At 41.5% G+C, this 26122-nt stretch overlaps 1 protein-coding gene across 2 annotated transcripts in view; it reads left to right on the top strand.

Moving 5' to 3' along the window:
• IQGAP2 (IQ motif containing GTPase activating protein 2) overlaps window positions 1-26122 on the top strand; it is a 251320-nt gene that overhangs the window by 58616 nt on the left and 166582 nt on the right. For both annotated transcript variants that reach the window (XM_050944558.1, XM_050944559.1), the window contains exon 2: window positions 14702-14801. In XM_050944558.1, coding sequence (XP_050800515.1) covers window positions 14702-14801 — 100 coding nt within the window. The remainder of the gene's footprint in view (window positions 1-14701; window positions 14802-26122) is intronic.

Here is a 26122-nt window from a genome sequence, read left to right as displayed (position 1 = left end):
CAGATCCTCTGTTCCCCTTTTTAAAGATAGGTACTATGTTTGTTCTTTTCTAGTCTCCTGGGACCTCACCCATCCTCTGAGTTCTCAAAGATAATTGCTAACTGTTCCAAGATTGCTTCAGCTAGTTCCTGAGGTATACTAGGATGAATTTAATCAGGGCCTGCCAAGTTGAATACATCCATCTTTCAAAATATTCTTTAACTTGTTCTTTCCCTATTTTGGCTTTTGTGTTCTGTCCTCTTTGTTAATATTAATCGTGTTGAGTATTTGGTCATCATTAACCTATTTTAGTGAAAATTGTAGCAACATAGGCACTAAACACCTCAGCCTTGTTAATGTCCTCGGTTATTAGCACACCTTCCCCACTAAGTAGAGGACCAACACTTTCCTTCATCTTTCTGTTGCTCCTATTGTATTTAAATAACCTCTTCATATTGCCTTTAATGTTCATTGTTAGGTTTAACTCCTTTTATACCACTGTTTTTTGTTTTTGGTTTTTTTTTTTGGGGGGGGGGGGGGTTGTTTTGGTCCTTGCATGTTTGTGCTATTCTTTTGTACTTCTCCTTACCCATTTCTTCATGTTTCTCTTTTTTCATAGGATTTTGTTTTTTAATTTTTCAGGTAATTAAAGAGCTCCTGCTGGAGCTGTATTGGCCTCTTAATATTCTTCTTATATTTCCTTCACATTGGATGGCTTGTTGTTATGCCTCCTTTAATATTGTCTCCTTGAGAAATTGCCATCTCTCCTAGTTCTGATTGTCCTTTACCGCTTTGATTTTCTTCCCAAGGGACCATATCTACCTGTTTTCTGGGTTTTAGTCTGCATTTTTGAAGTCCATTTTCCTTATTCTGTTGCCATTACTGCTTCCTTTCCTTAGAATCATGACATCATTTCATGATCCCTTTCACCCAAATTGCCTTCCACTTTCAGATTCACAACCAGTTCCTCCCTGTTAGGCAGAATCAAGTTTAAAATGGTTGTCCTCCTACTTACTCCCTCCACTTTCTGAAACAAATTGTCCCCAAAACATTCCAAGAATTATTGGAAATGTTGTGCTCTGCTATATTACTTTTCCAACTGATGTCTGGGTAGTTTAAGTCCCTCATTGCTACCAGTTCTCATGGTTTGGATAGTTCTGTGTGTTCTAGAAATGCCTCATCCACTGCCTTTTCCTGATTTGGTGGATGTCACCCCAATTTTTTCCCCTTCTGTGTACATCCAAAAACTTTCAACTGGTCTGCCTCTCATCTCCTTCTAGGCTTCAAAATGAGTATATATATTCTTGTACATCTTCCTTTTCCCCCCACTCCCTGTTCTTCTTGAACAAGCTATACCCCTCTATAGAAATATTCCAGTCTGAGATTTATCTCACCATATCTCAGTGCCAGTTAAGTCATAATTTAGTTTAATACTAATACTCCCAGATTTTCCTGTTTATTCCCCTTATTAGTTATGTTGATAACACCTTGCGCTCATTGCAAGAAAGAAGTCATAAACCGACACTTCTCTATGTAGAATTCATTGACCTACAAAATGGCTTCAACATGATTAGGAGGAATGGCATCTGTAAGAGCCTGTTGAGAATTCTGTCCACAAAAGGTGCCACCGGACTCCTTGTCCACAAAAGGTGCTCTCCCTAGTCAAGGAGTTCCACAAGCAGTGGATCCAGTATAAAATGAAACATCATCCGAGGTTCATATTCATACTGGTATGAAGGAACGCTGCATCTTTGTGCCCACGGGCTTTGATAATTTCCAAAGGTGTACTTGAGAAGATGCTAATCTGGCATAGTAATTGAATCGAGGCTGGATAGCAGCTTGTTTAACATCAGATGATTCCAGAGCAGAAGGCATGTCACCCAGCTTGCTATTCAGGATCTGCTTTTCCCACATGCTGCTGCATTCGTCTCAATTCATCAGGTGAACTAATCTGATGCATGCACCAAATTTGGCATGGTGATCACCATCAAGAAAACAGTTGTTACATCACAAGGTACCAAGATTCCACCTAAAATCTGTCAATAATGAAGCTCTGGATATACTATTTTGGTTCAATTCTTAGCAGCTCACTTAACTTTGTTAGGGAACTTGATGCTAGAATCTGCAAACTTACCTCACGTTTTTGGAATAACAGTTGCTAACCCTGAACACACAGGTTTCTGTCTATCAGGTTTATGTCTTTAGTATCTTCCTTTATGATCGTGAGAGCTGGGTTATGTATTCCAAGCAGGATCAGAGATTGAACAATTTCCATCTTTTGCTGTCTTAAAGAAATCTTTGGAATTACTTGGGACCAATGGATCACCAATAACGAGATCCTTGAGATAACCAGTCTGCAGACTATGCTGGATGTTCACACTTAAGAACCGCCCACAATGCAGAGGAAGGCCAAAGCTCCAATACAGTGACAAGGGTCAAACAATCTCTCTCTCTCTCTCTCTCTCTCTCTCTCTCTCTCTCTCTCTCTCTCTCTCTCTCAAGAAATTGAGCATTCCCACTGTCAACTGGGAGAATCCTGTCCACAATCACTCAGTTTGGAGAAACTAGGTTAAGGCTGGGGGAGTCACCATGAAGCACCATCAGAGAACCCAGGCTGAGGCCTGCAGTCGAGCCAGGAAGCAGAGTATGTCTCAACCTCCATCTGGCAAGTGCACCTATAGCCACTGTGGGAAGGTTTGCTGCTTGTGCATCAGGCTCTCTTTCCCCCCCCCCCATACCATTGCGATCCATCACTGACTGACTTTTTGTCACATCTCCTTTCATCTGTCAAGATGTTGGATGGCCAATAATACCCTGGCCATACTGTCTGTGCCCTTCCCCTGTTCACCTCCTCCCCAAATCCCTAGCTGCCAAGTTTTCACTTTCCCACTGAAGCACTAGCATTACAGCTCATCATTCCCCTCCTTCCCAAACACACCACCTGGATCCAGATTCATACATATTAAGGTATAAGTTCCCTACAAACCTCTTCTCTTTCTCTTCCACGCTCTCCTCAGTGCCAGACAAAAATCTTCAACAACAGAAGGAGCTGTGAGGGAAGGTGCTCTGCCAAATGGTCACTTGCTCTCTTTCCCTTCTTTTCCCTACCCAGCTCTCAACACAACCGGGTAGCTGCCAGAAGAGTTCAAGACCTGAAATTCAGTATAAGCTGCTTCCAGCAGGCAGAGGCTCAGTTCTTGCAATCACATGTAATCCATGTGCCTGTTCACACATCAGGATTGTAAGAAGGCTTTCATTACTGTATGTGCTGCAGTAGGTTTTAAAGCATAAATGGTTTTAAATTGTATGCAGGCTATAGTGTGAATTTTGTTTTATACCAGATGACTTGACACTGTACCTTCTTAAATAGTCCCATAAAACCTGAAACACACATGAAATAAACTTGACTTAGTTTTTCATGCAGTCCTAGTTATTTCTCATTGTAGGAATTTAGGTTTAATTGCACTGAAAATAACTACAAAAACAGGGTCATGGGGTTCTGTGTTTTGAAAGTCACTGCTTCTGTATCAAATTCACTCTGCTTTCAAGTAAAAAGACTGCTTTTCTTCACTGCTATCCCCACAAAGTCAACCTGGGCACTGAGCAGCTTACTGCACGTTCCCACCAGTAAAGATTCTGGACATCCAGTAATGCTGTCAGTTACCCATGTGCAATATCACTTGACTTGAAGAATCTCTGTGGTGATATGTGAAAAGGAAAGTATTGGCTTAACTCTGGGCCTAGGCTGAATTTACAGGTCTGGTACTTAACTAAAGATATAAATAAATTGATTTTAAGTCATGTAACATGGTATTCCATATCAAAATGTGTTCAAGTTGGTGGTGGTTTTTTGTTTTTTAGAATCACTTTTCAGAATAGAAACCAATACTTCAAATACTTTGTTACTAAGTTCCTGTTTATTATCAGGTATGTTTCCTGTACTGTTAACTTCCCTCTGTCCCCCATGCTATATAGTCGGGTTGGGACAGCATTTTAAAAGGCTCTTAATATAAATTCAGTCAAGCAGATTTCAAATATCAAATTAAAATTGACTTTTGTCTTGACAGGAGGACCACAGCATGGGGAAAATGACTTTTATGTGAACTAATGGAGAATTTAAGATTTAGATAATCTGATATTTTATAGCAGGTGTATGCATGGAGTCTTCTTTCTGGGTCAGATTCTGATGTTCTTCTAGTGTTTAATCCAGAGGATTGATCATAATCCTCCACATAGTTTGTGATTCTTACTATGTAACTGTGCTCTAAAGAAGTGTTAAATCAAGTACTACTTTGGCTGCAGATTTTTGTTTTTTACAAACCTCTGAAAATCTTTGTTCGGACAAGGTGTAGTTATTCTACCTAATCTTACTGCAATTTTATGACCATCAGTATTCTTCCTGCATCATCTTCTAGGGTTAAATGATTGTTTTCCTCCAGGTTAGACTCATACTTGAACTCTCAACCACATTGTAGGCTCTCTACTGTATGGCTCTGATGAGGGTTCCATTAGTTCAGTTGTATGCGTTGTAGTGATGGTCAGAGTGCTAATGTAGACAAAGCTGCAGGCAACTGCCAATGTTTGGAGTGCAGATCTTTGCAGTGAGCGTCTCGTAAATTAACTATTCGCTTTAAACTCTCCCTGTACCATCTTGTCTGTACTAGTGCTCTTGTAGTTGTTATCACAGGTGCCATGGCCAGAGTGTGTGGTTTTTTTGTTTTTGTTTTTGTTTTGTTTTTTTCCTTTCCAGAAAACAGACAAGGGTAGTCTAGGGTCTTTGTTTCAGTTGAGACATGATGCTAAACTGTTACAATTCATGAATGCCCACTTTCAGGGGAGAATTTAGGTCACAAGAAGAGTGTGTGTGTGTGTGTGTGTGTGTGTGTGTGTGTGTGTGTGTGTATCAAGCATATGGTGGATTTAGGTAGGCTATTCTGACATATGTGATGCCACAAGTAATTTAGCATATTGAAATTTCAGTATAGGATTTTAAACTTTGAAATTTTAATGCCACTTTTAGTTCATTTCATGTTTTTTGTTACTTTTTGCACATTTTACTACTTACAAATTCCATTGTCTCCAACTTCTTGACCATAAAGTTAGTATATGTAACTACACCTCTACCCCGATATAACACTGTCCTTGGGAGCCAAACAATGTTACCGCGTTACAGGTGAAACTGAGTTATATCGAACTTGCTTTGATCCACCAGAATGCGCAGCCTTGCCCCCCCAGAGCACTGCTTTACTGCATTATATCCAAATTCGTGTCCAAATTCGTGTTGGCATAATGGGCAGAGCTGCCCCAAACCTGTCTGTTCCCCCTTACCATTCCATGGCAGTGAGAAGGAGCTGTAGGGTGCTTGCCTACCACCTCAAATGGCTCTTTCAACAAACCAGTTTGTGACTATTTAGATTAGATCAGCTCCATAAGAAATTTTTGCGCTGTTGGCAGACCCATATGTTGTCTTTAAATATCCTTTCTTCTGACTACTGCTTGGTAGCCTGACTACTGCACAGTGCCTAAGAGCTAAGCTTAGCCACTCTGGCTTCAAGCTGTGTCTGTTGTGATGTGGACATTTTTCCTTAAATTGATAGAAATAGCTGGTGTCTTTTTTTTTTGTTTGTTTTTGTTTTTCATTTTGTGTCCGTCTCAAAACACACACACGTTCTGGGCCTATGCTTTGTGTGTCAGCCCTTCTCCACCTGAATTTACTGCTCCAGAGAGATACTCTGCTAAAACTACCTACTGGAACAGCCCGTGAGGGAAGCATCTGACCTGGACAGTGGTTCCTTCAGCTTCAAAAAGGGATGCTCCTTCCAGCAGTTTCTTCTCTCTTCTCCCTCCCTCTCCCCTGCTTGCTGCTCCAGTGCTGTGAGGGAAGAGTCTACATACAGAACTTCTTTTTTTCTGTGAGCAAAGAAATTGAGTCATGGGCCCTCTGAACACGGAGTCCAGAGGCCTGATGGACCTGGACAGGCTAGCAGGTCCAAATTTGTACTTCACCTGGCTGTGAGTGGAACTGAAGTCCATTACTGGCAGACTCTTCCCTGGCATCAGCACCCACAGTACCAGATCTACCTGTACAGGCAGACCTGTCCTTGACTTCTCAGCACCGAGTTCCTGGCACTGGGCTTGGTATTGGTGGCCTAAGTGCCAATCTCCCTGGTTCCAGAAAGGAATTAAACCCTCATTACTGGTAGTATTCTATCACTGAGAGCAGCACCAACTCTAGAACAGATTTGCTGCTGCTCCTCTTTGCTCACCCAGTCTCTCCCTAGAATCAAGCAGAGATCCTCCTCCAGGCATCCTTCCTAGGGATTCCCCAGGCAGTGCAACTCTTGTAATTATAGGACAACTCCCATGGCTCTTCACCTATGAAGAAAATACAGTATTGTCCCTGCCTGCAGGTATATGGGATCTTGAGGAGCAATTACCATACAGGTGGGGTGCCAGTTAATTTCTTTATTAAAGGAAAAAGGAAGTGGTGGGAATTTAACAATGAAATGCGATGGGATGGGGGTGTATAAGGTGTTTACAATAGACAATGATGGGGGGGTTCTTACTGAACAGTGTAGGGAGTTTTAACAGTGGGGTACAGTAAGTGGGGTTCAGCACAATGGGATACAGTACAGTCAATAAGCAACTCAACTTTATATAGGAACAACTCTAGATACAGTGTGGAATGCAAAATAAAATAGCTTCTATATAAAAATGGTATACAAAGTATATTAGAAAAATGGAGGCAACTAATGGGGTGTTATAACCACAAGTAAAATGTGAGTCACAGTGCAATAATACAATATGGGTGATAAGTAAAATTATGCAATGTAGAAAATTACTGACTTAATTTGTGAGGCTGTGATAGCAAGAGTGTACCTAAAAGCTGGGTCAAGAAGCAGGAGAGGGGAGGGGAGTGAGTGATTAGTGGTAACTAACGAGAGGAGAGTGCAGCTGCAAGCAGCAAGAGACTCTGAAGCCCTGTAGGGTGAAGCCCACAGCAGCAGTCTTCAGGAGCCTGCGGGCTGGAGGTACAGGAGACAAGAGCAGCTGGAGTGCACTTAAGGGGAGTCTGAGAGCAGCAGGAGAGGAGGGCGCTGAACGTGTAAGCGATGGGAAGGCACATGGAGAATGAGGGAGACGGCTGAGGGAAGAAACAGGCTGCAGCAGCGGAGAGTACTTCAGGGAAGTTGCGGAGCAGCAGGGTGAAGACATACGGAGCAGTGTGATGGTGATCTTCGATAGGGGAGAGGCAGCGGAGGAGCAGGGGCATGAACACGGGATACAGGGAGAGGCAGCAGAGTGGTGTAAAGAAGGGCTAGAGGGACACCCCCCCCAAAAAGGAAAGACGTGGCAAAGGGTTTGGGAAGTTACACGGGGTGGGGGAAGCAGCAAGGGGTTACAACAGGGAGACACGGAGAAGTACACAGAGGGGGAGATTGGAGCGGGGGGAAAAACAGACACGGGAAAGTTCAGGGAGAGATTGGGACAGCGGGAAGACGAATTCAAGCAGTAAAAACCTTATCTATCCTCTAACTTAATCAAACTTATATAAATTACAAGCAGCTTATACAAAGTAATAAAACAGGTACAGAACACAACCAGGCAATGGCTTTTTAAAATCTATCTTAATCAACGACTAGGCAAAACAACAAATATCTCAATTCTAAGCAAACTATAACAAGTAACTATACAGAGCAACAAAACAGCAAACTATAACAAGGCAGGTGAAACTTACAAGCTCTACAATTTTAGCAAACTATGACTTATTAAACTAAAAAGCAAAACCTACAGTGCACTTTATGCTATGGGGAAGTCACAGAGGGCAGAGTGGTATGTGCCCAGGATACAGCTCCCAAGGCAGCCCCCAAGGACGCCAAGGGACGGTGGCTGCAGCAGTGGATACAGCTGAAAGCAGGAAGCAGAGCTTAGCAGCGGCACAAGCTTATTTTTAGCAGCAAAGCACCGCTGGAGTTTGAGAGGTTTTAAGACACAGACCAAGGTTTAGCTTGAGTCTGCGTGCTAGGGAAACAGAGCCAGTAGCTAAAGTAATAAAATAAAAGTATGGAAAGTTTTACAGAGGGATTCTTACCAGTCCCCAAGGCAGCAGCAAAGGCAGAAGCAGCAGTAACATCAGAAGCAAGGAGGGCTCGGTACGGTCTTGATAATCAGGAGATCTCTCAGGCAGCAATTCGTTCTTCGGGGTGTGTGTTAAAAACCGGGGGTACCCTCAAAAATAAAACGAGAGCGGAGAAAGGACCCCCCCCCCGCCAAACTCCTGGCTGATCAGACCAGGCAGCAATGCAGGAACCTTTCTGATGTTTGTTTCAAAAATGTCTGTTTTTAAAGGCAAACTTAGGCAGTTTCCCGCCAGTGATCTGATAGGCTCCCTCTGTCACAGGGGAGGAGGCACAGGGAAAAACTGCAGGTGAGCACAGAGACATGCCTGGGCAGAGTCCTGTGCAATAGGTGGGTGACTCAAAAGCACATGAGGCCTATGACTCATGCCCAGGATCTTAAAAACACAATAGGTCTTGCAGCTCTGGACATTGCCTGCCCTACACCAAGCCCAGGTTCAACAAGGTGATAACAGGACTAACCCTTTGAACAGGGCAGTGGTCCCACTTAGCACGCAGCACAAGTGGCCATCCCTTTGAGAAGGGCAATGGCTCGTGGTAAACAACTTAACAGCCAGGGAAGGGCGGCCACAGGAGGAGAACAAAAACAAAATGGAGTATGGGGACAGCTATAAGAAACAAAATGGAATAGGGGGATAGCTGTAACAGACAAGTATGACAGGTTATCTCTGCAGGCAGTACTCAGCCAAGCACAAGTGGTTGCTGAAGGACTCTTTCTCAAGCCTTTCTTCCACAGATGGGGTGGGGGTTGGAGAGGACCTGTAGCAGACCTATTTGCCACCAAGATAAGCAAAGGCCCTCTCTTCTGCTCTAGAGTAGATAATAGCCCAGATGCTTTAATCATTCCTGATCTGAAGATCTTGCTGCTTTTTCCTCCCATCCCCCTGAAACCCTAGTGTCATGGTACAATTCCCCACTCTGAACCTTAGCGTCCAAAAGATGGGGTACCAGCATGAATTCCTCTAAGCTCAGTTACCAGCTTAGTATTTGTAGCGCTGCCTCCAACCAGGAATTCCAGTGCCTGGTACACTCTGGTCCCCCCAAAACCTTGCCCCGGGACCCCCAAGACCCAGTCCCTCTGGATCTTAACACAAGGAAAGTAAACCCTTTCCCTCACCGTTGCCTCTCCCAGCCTTCCCCTCCCTGGGTTACCCTGGAAGATCACTGTGATTCAAACTCCTTGAATCTTAAACAGAGAGGAAAATGCACCTTCCCCCCTTCCTCCTCTCTCTCCCCCTCCCAGATTCTCCCTGAGAGAGAAAGTAATCCTGACACAGAGAGAAATTAACCTTTCTCTCTCCCTTCCCTCCTTTCTCCCCACCAATTCCCTGGTGGATCCAGACCCAGTCCCCTGGGGTCTCACCAGAATAAAAAACAATCAGGTTCTTAAACAAGAAAAAGCTTTTAATAAAAGAAAGAGAAAAACAGTAAAAATTATCTTTGTAAATTTAAAATGGAATAGGTACAGGGTCTTTCAGCTATAGACACTGGGAATACTCTCCTAGCCTAAGTATACAAGTACAAATTAAAATCTTTTCAGCAAAATACCAATTTGAACTCCTTTCAGCCAAATGCACATTTGCAAATGAAGAAAACAACCATTAGCCTAACTCGCTTTATCTACCTGGTACTCACTAGTCTGAACTATAAGAGCCTGTATTGGAGAGATTGGAGAGAAACCTGGTTGCACATCTGCTCCCTCTGAGCCCCCAGAGTGAACAACAACCAAAACTAACAGCACAGCACAAAACTTCCCTCCCTCAAGATTTGAAAGTATCCTGTCCTCTGATTGGTCCTCTGGTCAAGTGACAGCCAGGCTTACTGAACTTGTTAACCCTTTACAGTCAAAGAGATATAAAGTACTTCTGTGCTATTAACTTTTCTTATCTGTTTATGACACCTAGGTCCATAAGAAAGGTCAGGCAGGATACAATGACAGTGTTACTTGTGTAACCCAGTAAAGGGTGATAGAGTATTGGCTCACAGACCTACTCAGTCTGTCCACAGAACAGCTGATCTCTCCTCTGTTCGCCAGACTTACTCTTGGAATTAAGGACCTATTTTCTACCCAGACCCCACCTCTCTATACCTGATTTCTTGAAAGTTGTCTGGCTGAATAAAGCAGGCCTGGATTGTGCCACAGAAATCAGAGATCCCAATACTGAACAGGAAACCCTCTCTACAGGGTCAGTTTGCAGATCAAAGTGGAAGAGATTTTTCCATCTGGACTTCACAAGATCTTGACAAGCCTGTGTTTCTCAGATCGTGAATTACATCCTCCAGGTCATCAGCTTTATTCGGTTCCATTTAGCTACCATTTCAGCTTGCCACCTTCTCGATCAAAGGTATACAGCAGTGTCTCATCCCATTATTTTAAAACTACTAAAAGGACTGGTTCATCCCTGTTCTCCCATTTGGAAGAATCTTGGGATGTTAATGTAGTTCTTATGGGCCTTGTGGAACCCCCTTTGAGCTCTTGGTCACTGTTCAGCTAGAAGCTCAGGAGGCAGTTCAGCAGCAGCAGCTACTAAAGTTAGACTTCTTTAAATCAGCAGGTCTAGATACTGGATAACTGGATAAGAGTTTGAAAATAGCTGACCAAGGAGCTCACTGGACTATTAATGTTGATTTTCAATAAGTGTTGGGACACTGGTGAAGTTCCAGAAGACTGGAAGAAAGCTAATGTTGTGCCAGTCTGTTAAAAGGGCAAATGGGTTGACCTGGGTTATAGGCCTGTCAGTTTCTCATAAATACTGGGCAAGATAGCAGCAGATACAGGACTCAATTAAGAAAGAATTAAATGAGGATAATGTAATTAATGTAAATCAACATAGATTTATGGAAAATAAATCCTGTCAAACTAACTTGATATATATTTTAAATGAGACTACAAGTTTGGTTTGTAAATGCAGTAGTGTTGATCTAATCTACTTGGACTTCTGTAAGGCATTTAACTTGGTATTACATAACATTTTGATTAAAAAGCTAGACAGATATAAAGACGAACGTGATGTACATAAAATGGATTAAAAGCTGGCTAACTGGTAGGTCAAAAGGCAATTGTAAATGGGAAATCATTTTATAGGTGTATTTCTAGTGGGGTCCTGCAGGGTTAGGTTCTTGGCCATATGCTATTCAACATTTAGCACTGACCTGGAAGAAAAATAAAATCACTGAGAATTTGCAGATGACCCAAAAATTGGGGGAAATGGTAAATAAGAGGGCAAGTGAGGTATCTGAATGCGTGATCTGGGTTGCTTGGTAATCTGGGTGTAATCATACAATGTGTTTTAATATGGCTAAATGTAAATGTTGGCATCTAGTAATGAAGAATGCAGGCCATACTTACATGATGGGGGGAGGGGGCGGGACTCTCCTGGGAAGCAGTGACTCTGAAAAACATTTGGGTGTCATGGTGGATACTCGGGTGAACGTGAGCTCTGTGTGACGCTGTGGCTAAAAGGGCTAATGCAATCCTTAGGTCCCCCTGTTTATGCATCTCTAGTAGGAGTAAAAAGGTTATTTTACCTCTGCATTTTGCACTGGTGCAACAGTTGCCAGACTATGATGTGCAGTTCTCGTGCCCACAATTCAAGAAGGATGTTGATAAATTGGAGAGGACTCGGAGAAGAGCCACGAGAAAGATTAAAGGGTTAGAAAAAGTGTCTTACAGTGATAGGCTCATAGAGCTCAATCTGCTTATCTTAACAAAGAGAAGGTTAAGGGGTGACTTGAATAGTCTTTTAGAGAAAGGTATACCACAGTCTAAGGGCTGGAAGCTGAAGAGATGGACGGCAGGAGAGAGATCACTTGATCATTACCTATTAGATACAGTCCCTCTGGGGCACCTGGCATTGGCCACTGTCAGTAAACAGGATACAGGGCTGGCTGGACCTTTGGTCTGACCAAGTATGGCTGTTCTTATTAGACTACCAATTGAAATTTATTAAATATTTTTGTTTTTCTGTGTTTTCAAATATATTGATATCTATTACAACACAATGTGAAGTGTACAGTGTTCATTTTATATTTCTGATTACAAATATTTGCACTGTAAAAAACATTTTTCAATTTAATCTCATACAAGTACTGTAGTGTAATCTCTTTATTGTGAAAGTATAACTTACAAATATAGATTTTTTTTTGTTACATAACTGCACTCAAAAACAAAACAATGTAAAATTTTAGAGCCTACAAGTCCATTCAGTCCTACTTCTTGTTCAGCCAATTGCTAAGACAAACAAGTTTGTCTACGTTTACAGGGCATACTGCTTCCTGCTTCTTATTTACAATGTCACCTGAAAGTGAGAACAGGCATTCGCATAACACTTTTGTAGCCAGTGTTGCAAGGTATTTACATGCCAGATATGCAAAATATTCATATGCCCCTTCATGCTTCGGCCACCATTCCAGATGACGTACTTCCATGCTGATAATGATCATTAAAAAAAAAATGTGTTAATCAAATTTGTGACTGAACTCCTTGGAGGAGAATTGTATGTTTTCTGTTCTGTTTTACCCACATTCTGCCATATATTGCATGTTCTAGCAGTCTCCGATGATGACCCAGCACATGTTCGTTTTAAGAACACTTTCACAGCAGATTTGATAAAATGTAAAGAAATGTGAGATTGCTTAAGAATAGCTACAGAACTCGACCCAAGATTTAAGAATCTTAAGTGCCATCCAAAATCTGAGTGGGACGAGGTGTGGAGCATGCTTTCAGAAGTCTTAAAAGAGAAACACTCTGATGCAGAAACTGCAGAACTCGAACCACCAAAAAAGAAAATCAACCTTCTGCTGGGGCATCTGACTCAGATAATGAAAATGAACATACGTCTGTCCGCTCTGCTCTCAATTGTTATTGAGCAGAACCAGTCATCAGCATGAATACATGTCCTCTGGAATGGTGATTGAAGCATGAAGGGACATATGAGTGTTTAGCGCATTTGGCATGTAAATACCTTGCAACGCCTGTTCTCACTTCAGGTGACATTGAAAACAAAAAGCGAGCAGCAATATCCCCCATAAATGTAAACAAACCTTGTTTGTCAGCAATTGTCTGAACAAGAAATAGGACTGAGTGGACTTGTGGGCTCTAAACTTCGACACCGTTTTATTTTTGAGTGTAGTTATATAATTCTACATTTGTAAGTTCAACTTTGACAATAAAGAGAGTGCACTACTTGTATCAGGTGAATTGAAAAATACTATTGTGGGTTTTTTTGCAAATATTTGTAATATAAATTGAACACTGTACACTTTGTGTTTTTTGTTGTAACTGAAATCAATATATTTGAAAATGTAGAAAACATCCCAAAATATTTAAAATAAATGGTATTTTATTGTTTAACAGTGCGATTAATTGCACAATTAATCATGATTCATTTTCTTTTAAATTGCTTGACAGCCCTATTTACTATGGTTTAATTTTCTTATTTCTCTGGCTTTGGCAGTGTGTTTGCTGCACTGATGGCTGATCGAGAAGTGAATTGTACAAATACAGAATTTTCTATCCACTATCGTATGTAGTGTGTTTCATCCTAAGTGCTCTTGCAAACTATAGAGATAATTTTGCCCATACAGAAATGCAACCATCTCTGGGGTGCAACCTAACTTCTTGACAGCACATAGCAATACTATCCCCACAACAGTTTTTAGAACTGAAAATAGAGGTTACTTTATCCGGTGGAGACTGCACAGGGGGAATTAATTACTTATGCCAGGGTAATGAAGACATTGTTATGCTGGGTGCTGTACAAACGCAAGTCCCCACTCTAGCAGCCTTACAATCCAAAAGATACAGATAGATCAAAGGCTGGTGATGAGGAACTACGTGCAAACAGATAAGCATGGTGACTGGCACAGTTTTATTAGTTATGGGTGGTGGTGTTTAGGTTTTTGGTTTTTAGTAGGCCGAATGTAATTGCAGGGCTTACAGTTTGGCCAAGTTTGTGCCATAGAAGCTGTCGGCCTACATTTTCAGAAGACTATGCAGGAAATTATATGTGCAGTCTGGGTAACTGTACCCACGTATACTGGAGAAGTTATCCTTTGAGGGTAAGGACTTGAATTTTTACATAAAAGGGAGGTTGGTGATGGGGATTGTATATAATGGAGTAAGAAGAATTCCAGTTAGAAGGCCTACTACCTGATATCTTAGTATTTGCCTGAAAAAGTGGTTGCTGGGGAGTTTGTCTTCCCTCCACATATTAAAAAAGATGTAGGGGGGGTGAAATAATTGAACTCTGCATGTCCCCTCCGATAAATAGTATGAAGAATCTAAAATCAAAGAGGGGGAAGTGTGAATGTTAGGATATTGAATGTGGTGCATGGAGGAGAGTGTTGGAGGAAATTTCCCCAATACTTTTTTATAAAACTTAAATGTTGTGGTTTTAACACTGTTAATCCTTTTTCTTTTACTTGGTGTGGTAAGAGTACTTCTGTATTTGGCAAATGTTTCTCAGTGAAGTCCTATAAAGAGCATTTTCTCAGCTGCAGCAGTTTTGTTTTGTTTTTTAGTAAAATTGCTCTGAGGGTTACCTCTAATCATGTGTAATTTGACATAGTTTTTCTGTTTACAGCTATTGTGGATGATGAAAGGCTTTCAGCAGAAGAAATGGATGAGCGGAGGCGTCAGAACATTGCTTATGAGTATTTATGCCATCTAGAGGAAGCAAAAAGGTAAATAAATAAAAATATACCCCCAAAAAAATCCAATACTAAATTTTAATGTGTTGCAATCTCAAGACTATGGCTATGAAAAAATGTCCTAAGTGACTCAGTCTTATTTATGAAAATTTTATAGAATCTTAAAGAATACCAAGAATCTTGTGGTGAAGGGCTTTGGCTTTTATAATTCAGCCAGGTAATAGTAGCTTTTTATGAAGTAGAGATAAATAATAATCTTCAGAAACTAATGGTCATTTTAAATTAACACAAGCAATGGGCACTAAAGTCTAACTATGGAGTACTGTCTGCATAGGGCAAAGGGTTTTATGAACTAGATGCAAACAGAGTGCAGTATGTGCTGGTTTCTTAAACCAGCAGTAGACCACTCTTTCATCATTATTGGACTTGGTGGTGGGGGAGGTGGCAAAATCACCCGCTGACGGAGTAGCATGATGTGGTACTTAATGTCACGTATACCAAGCATTTTTACAGCTAATGACTACTCTTCATGTAAAAAATGATATCTAAGAGGCTCATTCTGCTTCTATGTTGTCTTTCCAATAACTCCATCAGGGCCTCTTTGCTCTTTGTGCTTTTCCGAAGATAGAATCATCTGTGTGTGAGGAAAGGAGAGTTCTCTTGGATGTTTTTATTTAAATACTACTCCTTCTTCTCCTGTATACAAAAAAGATTTCTAGATAACTTAAACTTTTGTCTGATTTTTTTTTCCAAGATTTTAAAAATAATATTATACGCATATGGCAGATTGAGACTAAGAGATTCAGTGTTTCTCCCTGGAAACTATTTTTAAAACTTTAATCTTTTTAAGAAGTTTGTCTCCTGAAATGTCCCCCTCCCTCTAACCTTAACTGACACTTTTATACTTGTATGTATCTCTCTTTTTTTTGCCAACAGTCACTATGCACAGGAGTCAACTGCCAATTAGAGACAAGGTGGATGGGGCAATCTCTTTATTGGACCAACTGTTGGGGGAGAGAGAAGTTTGATTTTACACAGAACTATTCTTCAGGTTGATCTAATAAGAGATCTTACTTAATCACCTTGTCTCTCCAATATCCTGGTACCAACAAGGCTATGACACTGCATACAGTTGCCAATTATCTTGCACCAGAGACATTATCATGATGACTTACATTGTCCTAAAGGCTCCTGCCCTTTCTCATTCAACGTCCCATTTGTTACGCTGCTGCACTTACTGTAGTGCACTCTACCTGTCTCATTCCTCACTTCCCTCTCTTTGAGACAGAGTTGTTTCTTTTCTATTTTTAGCTTAAAATACGTAATGAAATAGTGGTGACGTGTCTGCATCTGTTCATGCTCAGCTCACGTTTTTGAGATTCTCCTTGCAAGAATAAGGCTGAAATGGAACCTTAGATTCTGGAGCACAAGATAGCAGCCTCTAGCAGAAAATAAGAGTCTGAACCACAGCAAACAGGACAGTGTGACTTCTGCCTCACAAGATGCAGGACAGCAGTCTCTGGCCTTTTCTAACCTTGCTATGCATACCCTGCACACCACTGCTACATACTGCAGTGAAAGGCAGGCTGTGCTCACGCTGCAGTGTATAGCTGCAGGTGGCAGTGAGAGGCTGTGGTGGGAGGAGACAGTGAGGAAAGGCTCCAGCAGTGGGGAGCCTTTCCTTTCCCTCACTCCCTGCTGGAGTCTTTCACTACTGCCCAAGTTATTCACTGCAGTGGGGAAGGGTTCTGGCAGCAGAACATTACGCTGCTAAAAGTAGCAGTGTAGATGTAGAAAGCACTGCTTGGGCATGTAGCGAGCCATATGGGGTATATACACTAGGGTTCTGGCATGTCTGTACTTTATTCACCACAGCTGTGCCTCACCAGCTACACTCTCTTGTCTATACCTGTGTTAGCTGGATGTGCAGTGTCTGTATGCTGTAAGCTGCTGTAAGTGTAGAGCTACCTTTTGAAATGCCTGTGACAGACAGCTCATTACTAGAGAAACTGGTAAGGCTCCAGCCCTCTGACAACAAAACAGTGGAAGAGCAGCATATGCAGTGGCAACAGAATTCAAGTCTTAACTCAAACAGGGTGTTTCCAGTCTGGGCTGTATGCTTGCATGCACCCATCACATCTTCAGTAAAGTCTTTGCTGCTGTTATGGAGCCCAGAGCCAGTTCTCAAAGTCCTGCAAAGTAAATGATCCAGAAATTACCATAAAAGTGGGGGGAAATTGCTTTTTTTCCCTTACCTAATGTATGAGATCTCTCTGCTCTGGATCTTTAGTTCATGTTTTCCGTTACAAACTTTGCTTTTATTTTCACGAGAGGGAAAAAACTTGAATGCTAGTATTTTTCAGCTCCAGAAACAATAGCAAATACTGTGCTGCAATTAAGGAGTGGTATTGTGCAAATACAACCTAGACTATTTTGGCCTGTTCTGAAAGGCTTAGTAAAAGTGTCAAGTGCCTATAAGATTTGGGCCACAATATGGATATTGATATATTGAGGAGTTATACAGTACTGTAGCGGTGTTTTTTTCTTTACTAGCAATGTGGGCCAGTCTTTTTTTTGCACTGCTTATAATCAAAATATTATAACAGCTGTTTCAAAATGCCAGAGTTAATTAAAAGGTGAAGAATGTGTACTGTCAGACACTTGTAAAAATAATGGTTTGCACAATTACTTTCTCTAGCGCAGCTTTGAGAAATCCTCCTGTATTGAACCTGAAAGAGGAATCTCTTGTTGGTTTCTGTACTTCTGTAAATAGGGCCTTCTGTATTGGGTACAGTGTCCCTATGCTACATGAGTAACAACATAGGAAATTGATTTTTAAATATAATCAGCAGACTTGGAATATCTACAGAGATCAGCGGTGTTTGTATAGGGTGTTATATTTGATTTTCAAACATGTTTGTTCCATTATGTTACACTACTAAAAAAAGCTACTGCCTGCTGATGGCAAATGTAAATCGTAAAAATTGTGGATTGAACCATTTGTCCTCAGAATGTCAACAGTATGGAAATGATCTAAGGAAAATGTTTTTCCACGCTGTTGAAAAATTAATATTCTCAAGTGTCTAAAATTTATCAAAGCAATAAAATTGAGATTAAAGCTGCCAGACTTCCATCTTCATCTTTCTCTTCCTCCTCTAAGCAGTATAGCGTGGGTGTGTAGAATGGAAGCACATGTGACAGGAAGCAGAAGGGTTTCCTTAGTGAGTTTACAAATCCTACAGTAAAATACTGCAGGCTTCTTAAGATTAGTATTAAGTTACTATAAATAAAAAGAGCCGTAACTGTACCATAAGATTTATCAGTAAACATGCTAGTCTTGTCCTGCAAAGTTTCTTAAGAAATTGTGCTGTACACATTTTTTTTTTTATTGGGTGAAGTTAACTGAAATAGTGAAAGGAACTCTTCCTAACAGGTTTAAATGGTATTATCCTTGTAATACCTAGAATTTCATAGACACTCCCATCAACTTGGCTTTCATTTTTGCTTGTCTTTCCACAGAGCGGTGTGCAATAACTGTCTCATTCTGGACAATAACATAGATTTGAGTTCTGGTAGCTGTCACTTGGAATTGTGGTGTGCTAGTTGCATACATTGTGTGTAATCTAACATGGTTGGCTGTGGAAATGAACTCGTCTATGGAATAAACTGGCACAGCTCCAATTGACTTGATGGAAGTTACACCCACTTATGCTAGGGTTGAATTTAATCCACAGTATCTCTGTTTCATTACCATTTCTCCTTCCCTGTCAAACTTATGTACTTCATTTATGGAGGTATCTGTTGTAATTACATAGTTAAAATGGATCTCTGGTTGCAACTTTAAGCCTTGTTTTTGCCGCTTCCTTCTCTTCCCATTTTAATAGGAGCAAGATATTCCTATGAGATATTGTCCACTATGGGACAGGCAGACTTTTTTTTTTTCCTGGAGTTTTGCAAATGTAGGAAAATAGTTAGTTTTTTTTTTTTAAGTGTTTCTATTCAAGATAAATGAGGCTTTTGGCTTTTAGGGTTTTTGCCTCCTCTCCTGTTAGAAGGAACCCAGATTCACAAGTGTAACTCTCCAAACTCTCATGCATAGTATAACTTTAAGTTGGGTATGAAATGGTCATTTATAACATTGGCTGGATCACAGTCAGCAAAGCAGCAGTGTAAAAATGTACACCACTTAATATGCTTAAAAGGTCAAGCACTGAAGTGCTTAACTGGTTCAGGTGTAAGCTAATGGTGTGATTATCTGGCTTGTTATGCAGAATCTCAGACTATAGAATTTCCCTGAACTAATTTCGGTCTTTAGGGGGGAAAAACAAAAGAAAGATATCCTTTAATTAAATCTTGATTTAAAAATTGCAAATGATAGAGAATCCATCAGGCACCACCCCCTGCAGCTCCCATTGGCCACGAACATGGAACCGTGGCCAATGGGAGCTTTGGAGGAGGTACCTGCAGGCGAGGGCAACGTGCGGAGCACTCTGTCCTCCCTTCACCGAGGGCCTCTGGGAGGAGTGGAGTGGGGCCAGGGCAGACAGGGAGCCTGCCTTCACCCTTGCGGCACCACAGAGGTAGCAATCCCGCAGGCAGGATCCAAAGCCCTCATAGGCTGGATCCTGACTGTGGGCAGTAGTTTGTTCACTCCTGGTTTAATGGGCACTGTAGTTAGGTGAAAAACTGTCAACTTTCTAAGTGTAAAGTACTGCATCTCTTGCTTGCTGTACATCTCCCTCCCCCTGGCCTTCCTGGCTTAACTCATTTTCCCTCTCATCTTCATGGTGGAGATCTTAGTTCTGAAATTTTAAACTTACTTAAATAAATGTGCTTGTGCTTACATGGTGTAAAGATTCTATAATGTTAATATATGTTTATTTGGAGCATGTTTGGTGGGAGAGTATCAGAGGGGTAGCCGTGTTAGTCTGGATCTGTAAAAGCAGCAAAGTGTCCTGTGGCACCTTATAGACTGACAGACCTATTGGAGCATGAGCTTTCGTGGGTGAATACCCACTTCGTCCTATTCACCCACGAAAGCTCATGCTCCAATAGGTCTGTCAGTCTATAAGGTGCCACAGGACTCTTTGCTGCTTTTGGTGGGAGAGAACTTCAGTTGTCAGCCTCTATTGTGTTCTTCCTAGTCTGACAACTGTGTGTCTAGATAAATGTGACTAGATTCGTGACTGGGGTTTGTGGATTTTAGCCATATACCTGAAAACAGGAAGTCTCCAGTATAAGGAAGCATTTTCATGCAGTCATTAATCTGAGTTTTGCACTTGTTTCAGCTTTGTCCACTTCTAAAGCAGAGAATGTGAAAAGAGATGTGAAACTTCATATTTTCTGAATTTCTGCAGTTGGATAAGAAAAATACGTATGACATCTCATGGGAGAAAATGGTGGGCCTTTTTTAAAAAGGATCAAACCCTACAAATTATATGAATTTTAAGTAATGAAACTTTTTTCATGGCACTTACACTTCTCCTCTTTCCTCTGCTACTGAGATGAAACTACAGTAGTATTCAGTCTCAACTTTATTATTAGTCTGATATCAAGCACTGAAATGAAAAGGTAATGACACTTATCTGGGAGACCTACATTTGCTGCAGCTTTGATGATCTGAAGTAAAATGTTGTTGTATAGTGTCTGCATTTCTGATATGTTCAGTATCTCACTAGCAAATTGATTTGGGGAAAAAAAACGACAACACACTTGTTGCTTTGAGTCCTCAGAAAACCGACTTTGATCTGCTGTCACTAAATAAATATACTTGTGTGTGTGTGACATTTCATTTCAATATTTATTCCGAACTCCTCGAGGTCAAAGTGGTATCACATGATGAGGTTTTTATCAAAGTATTGATTGGTTAAGAGGTAAGTTGCACACTAACTAGTACAAACACATTTTTTTAAGTCTCTATACTGCCCTCAGATGGCATGTAGGTAAACATTGCGCATTACCTTTTAAATAAAATAATGGAAGTCTTTTCTAGATAGGTATCAAGATTTTACTTCCCTATAAAAGATGTTCAGAACCACTAGTTTCTTGTATTCCAAATATAGGTTCATCAGTTGTGAGTGAGCGAATTCTACTACAGTGCAGTTAATGTTTTTACAAATAGCTTGCTGTGGGTATGTCTATACAGCCTCCAGAAGCAAGCCTCAGTTTGGGCTGATAGACTTGGGGGTAGTGAGGCTCATGCTAGCGGTCTTTTTAAGTGCTGCATAAACAGTACTTTGAACTTGCAGCTCAGGCTCTGAAGCCCACCGCCCTCCTAGGCTTCAGAGTCTGGGCTGCATAGACCTGTGCTATGAATCTGGCTCCTGGTATGGGCTGAAGATTGTAAACTCCCTGGGCTTTGGGTTGTCTTCTATATTGTACAGCACAGAGCATGCTCTTCATACATGTTCAAGGCCCTGATTCATATGCATGTGCCTAGCTTTAAGCCAGTGTTTTCCAAAGAGTGGGGTGCACCCACTTAGTGTGAAGGATTAGCCAGGGGATATGGACAGACTCTCATTTGTTCTCCAGAGTCTTGGTTCTAATTTAAAAAAGGGTGGTATAGTTAAGTATGTTATGATTATAAGTAACTGATGCAGTGATGTCTTTCTGCATTTGCCCACAGCTTGAAACAGCAGCTCTAAATCCTGAATTGCCCTTTCATTTCAATGGATCTTAAAATAATGTGGGCATCTGAGTTAAGTGTCAACATTAATTTATTTTGCTGATCATCAAAGCATGGGCTGGGAGAGGAATGTACTATTGCAGATATCTACAGCAGTTTTCTGAAGTCTGGGGCGTGCTCCCTTGGGGTGCATGGAAGACAAGAGTTGGGAGGATGTGGAAGATATATAAATTAAGATGTGTAGGTGTTTAATAGTGGGTATTGCAGAGTGACATGTCTGGTTTTGATTTCATGAATGAGGACTTGCTTACGTATAGGAGTAGTCCCATAGACTGCAATGAGGCTACTCACATGTTTAAAATCTTTGCTGAATTGGGGTGAAAATCTAGATATTTAACTGTTAGTTTTTTTGGTGGTTGTAAATCTATTCAGTGCAGAAAGAAATCCGGTTATCTCCAGTAACTAAAAGTTTTTCCACTTAATGCAATGTTTGATCAGGGATGAGTTGTCAAGCTCCAGGGATGATCCTATATTTTGAAGTCTCACTCCAGCAACCATATGCTCAAAAGAATGCAGAGGGCTGCCATTGCTCAAAGGCATTGCTTTAAAGTGTCTCGAAGAAATTTTGATAGACTTTGCACTGCAGTTTAGGATTTTTTGTTTAGTTTTTCCATTGACAGCAGTTGGTTTCTGACAAGTCAGGGATAAGTTCGTAAATTTTTTTGAAGATATACCTCTAAACTTCAAAGCCATTAATATTTAACTGCTAGACAAACGGCATTCAATACTTTCCACCCTTGTTAATGTCAAAGAGATATCGCCAAGTTTCATTTGAAACAGAATTTTCTGAAGGTGGCACATGTATAACTTACTCGAGCTTACTTCAAGGCTGTACAGGAACAGTCTCTCTCCAGAAGAAACTTAAAGCTTTTATGATGGCATTGCATAGCTGGTGCTTTTGTAACCTAATTACTAGAAGACTGTTAATTATTAATAGCTGGTTAGGTGCATGCTGTAGTGCCATTTACGTAACTCAGAAGGCTGTTAACAAGTAGATAATTGATGATTACAAAGGCATCTCACATACTACTTATAAGAACCTTTCAGTTGTTATAATAGAGCAGTTTGGGGAGGAAAATGTGCATCGAGAACTTTTTAGGTTTGGTAGATCTGCCTTCGTGTTTTGGACTTCCAGATAATTTTTCAGTAGCTAGGTATGTGTGTATGTATGAGCCACATAGTCTCAAGTTTCTTACCAGCCTGTCATGTGGCTGCTGAGTTTCTTTCTGATCATTTGGAATCTTCTCCCCCAGCAGTTAAAATTGGCATGAAATTTCTGCATTTGCAGTAGAATTAGTTAATCGCTCATCTGGATGGGTACAATGGGCTAGAAAAAACGAAGCACGTTGTACAGTAACATCAGCCCTTCCCAAGAGAGCCAAGGAGTAGGAAAAGCCAAACATAATTTTTCAGCTCCTATGGGAGAAACAAAAGTAGAGATGTTAGAGTAGGAAATGTAGGAATTGCCAAATTGTCAGACTGTTGGCCTATCTAGTCCAGTATCCTGTTGCTGGCAGTTGCTAGTACTAGATGCTTCAGCAGAAAAGGAGTAGGGTGGGGGAGGGAATTTATTTTCCTGCGGGGAAAGATTTTTTTTTTTTTCCCCCTCCCAATCGCCCAATTGTACTTCTGTGGAAGGTCCTGAGTGAGAACATCAGCCATGGTTGGAAAGAAAAAGATTGATAAGAAATCTATCCTGAACCAAGGCTGTAGCTTGTTAAGTCTTAGAGTATTTTACTTTTATTTGCTTCTATCCATTTGGTCTTTATCCTTCTATTTTAAGTGAGTTCAAATGCAGTCTTTTTAGTTTAAACCATCCTGGTACAGTGTATGAATTGAAGTGATTGTTAAAGCCAGTTAAGCAGCAAGCTGCTGTTTGTCTCTTTAAAGTAGCAACACACCTTATTACTCCTCTGAATTTCCAAGAGAGGGCAGGACACTTCAGGGCAGACAGTTTTGTGGATATGCAGGTCTGGGGAATGTGTTGGAGTTACCTTGTGAGTAGTAACCCAGGCTGGTGGAAGCCACGATGAGGCTGTTATGTTGTAGGCAGGCTGCTGAGGTCAGAAAACTGAACTAGTGTATGCTGTGCATCCCACTCATGGAATTGCATGCTTTTCTGTGGGCTGTTGGTGTCTAGGCTGTAGGCCGCAGCAGCAGAGCATTTAAGGTACCCAGAATTGCAGAGCAGGCAGTGGCACTACCTCTTACTGGGCTGGGTTGCGCCCCAGAACATGACAGGAAGGCAGCTGGGAGGCCCAGAGCAGGTAAGCAGTAAGCTGTGGTGGTTGAGTTTCTGAGCTGGCTTGCCAGCCTTTATTTGGCAGATGTTAGTGGGCCAAAGACAACTTCAGCTCTGCTGCCCAATATATTTCAATAGTGAGAGGCAGCTGGGTGCTGCCAGTGCTGTGGAGGATGTGAAGAGTTTGAGAAGTGAGGGAGGTGGAGATGTGAGCAGGAGTAACTGCAAAGCCAGCTGTAAGTAGTCTGAGGGTTTCTGTGCTCTGGTGAGGCTATAATATGTTTTGAGCAGTAGATGGTAATTAATGGTGCACTGGAATTAAGGGTTTAACTGTCATGTTAAGCTTCCAATCTAGGGTATGGTTTTTCCAGGGACACTTGGGGGGGGCGGGCGCAAGTGGGGCAATTTACCCTGGGCCCTGCGAGCCCTGGCCTGGTGGTGGTCCAGGACTTTAGCTGGCATTTTGGTGGCAGGGGGCCCTTCAGTGCTGCCAAAGACACCGAGCGACTGAAGGGCCTCCCCACTGCAGAAATGCCACCGAAGACCCAGATGCCACGGGGTGAGTACAAGTGCCACAGCTCACCTGCTTTGCCCCTGGCCCCCTGAATTCTCTGGGTGGCCCTGGGTTTTTCTAGTTTGTGTATTTCTGGCTTTAATTAGTCTGTAATTTGGTTTTTTTTTTAATTTAATTAAAAATGTGGTATTTGCAGCCCAGTGGGAAGTATGCTTAGACCCAGGCAGTACATTGTTTACCCCACAAATGTGCTCATTGCAGGAGTGCTTCTGGTCTCCTTTGGCCATTAATAAATGGGCTGCATCTGTAGGGATGAGGAGAAGGGAGAGTTGCAGCTGGGCTTTCCCTTCTCCCATGATGGAAGGGAAGCTTCTGCTGATTTCAAGATGGGTGAGCATGGATCTCCGGAAATGTAGGGTGCTTCAATAGTTAGTTATACTCTAACCAAATGCTGTGTCCTACTGTGTTGAACATTCAGGAAAGCAGATGGCAAAGTTTGAAAATGACCTTCAGCTTAAACTAAATTCTTATACCTTGAGTTTCTCCTCTCTTTTGACCTGGAGTATATTAAAATATGCAAGTAAATATACTAAAACTGCTTCATTGTTTAGCAGAACAACTCTGGTAATATCTGATAACGCATGTATAAAATCATTGTTTTCTACACAATACTGCCTTTATTCTAGTCTGTCACTTACATTAAAATACTATTGAGTCAGTCTTCATAGGATATTTTCAAGATGAACATATTACTCTGAGTCTTTGACCAAGGAGCCAAAGAATCTACTAATCTTGGGCATTTATTCCTCCAGTGCATTAGTTAGAATGTTCAGTTGTGCTTTCACAGCATGCATAGGATTTTATGTAGCATCCTAATTTTGTACCTTCTCTTAAGATGGTTAAAGCTTAAAAAACAAAACCTGTGATTCAACAGAGAAGCAAAAGCATCTCTTCACTCAACAGATCTGCTGCATGTGTACAGTTTCAAATACTAGTGCTAATGATAAAAAAAAAAAATTGCTGCATTTCATTGCTATTAACACAGCAGAGCCAGCACACCTAAGAAGAGTGAGCCGGAGTCTCTATGTATCAGGCAGTTTTATACTATATTTTAATAATTACACCTGTACAAACACATCAAGGGCAGTGGAGTTACACAGATATCGCTAGAGCCCTACTAAATTCATGATCTGTGTTGGTCAATTTCACGGTCATAGGATTTTAAAAATAGTAAATTTAATATTTCAGCTATTTTGAATCTGAAATTTCATAGTTTGTAATTGTAGGGGTCCTGGCCCAAAAAGGAGTTGTAGAGGGATCAAAAGGTTATTGTAGAGGGGATTGTGGTACTGCTACTCTTACTTCTGCGCTGCTGCTGGTGGCAGCACTGCCTTCAGAGCTGGGCAGCTGGTGAGCGGCAGCTGTTGGCCGGGAGCCCAGCTCTGAAGGCAGAGACACTGCCAGCAACAGTGCAGAAGTAAGAAATGGTATGGTATTGCCACCCTTACTTCTATGCTGCTGCTGGTAAGATGCTGCCTTCAGAGCTGGGCACCCAGTCAGCAGTCTCTGCTCTCCAGCTGCCGATCTCTGAAGGCAGTGCAGATGGGTGGCCATTACCCCCCCAATAACCTTGTGACACCTCCCCTCCCCCACAATTCCTTTGGGCAGGGCCCCGAACTTTTCATGGTGGTGAATTTGGTAGGGCCCTAGATATCACTAAGGGTCTAACTTAGTCTGAGGAGCCTTTTGACAATTGGCAATGGTGAGTGAAAAGGAAAGATCCCATCTTGATTCTGAGAACCTAGGCTGAGATCCAAGTTTGGCTTATAAGTAAAGATGCATTTGATATGGAATTGGACACAGACATGGAACCCCACAGTGCTATTTTTAGTCAATTCAGAGAGCTGCCTTGA

Source organism: Gopherus flavomarginatus, chromosome 3 (genome assembly GCF_025201925.1).
Source record: "Gopherus flavomarginatus isolate rGopFla2 chromosome 3, rGopFla2.mat.asm, whole genome shotgun sequence".
Lineage (NCBI taxonomy): Eukaryota > Metazoa > Chordata > Testudines > Testudinidae > Gopherus > Gopherus flavomarginatus.
Note: the sequence above shows the minus strand (reverse complement) of the source record. Positions and strands in the feature narration are given on the sequence as shown.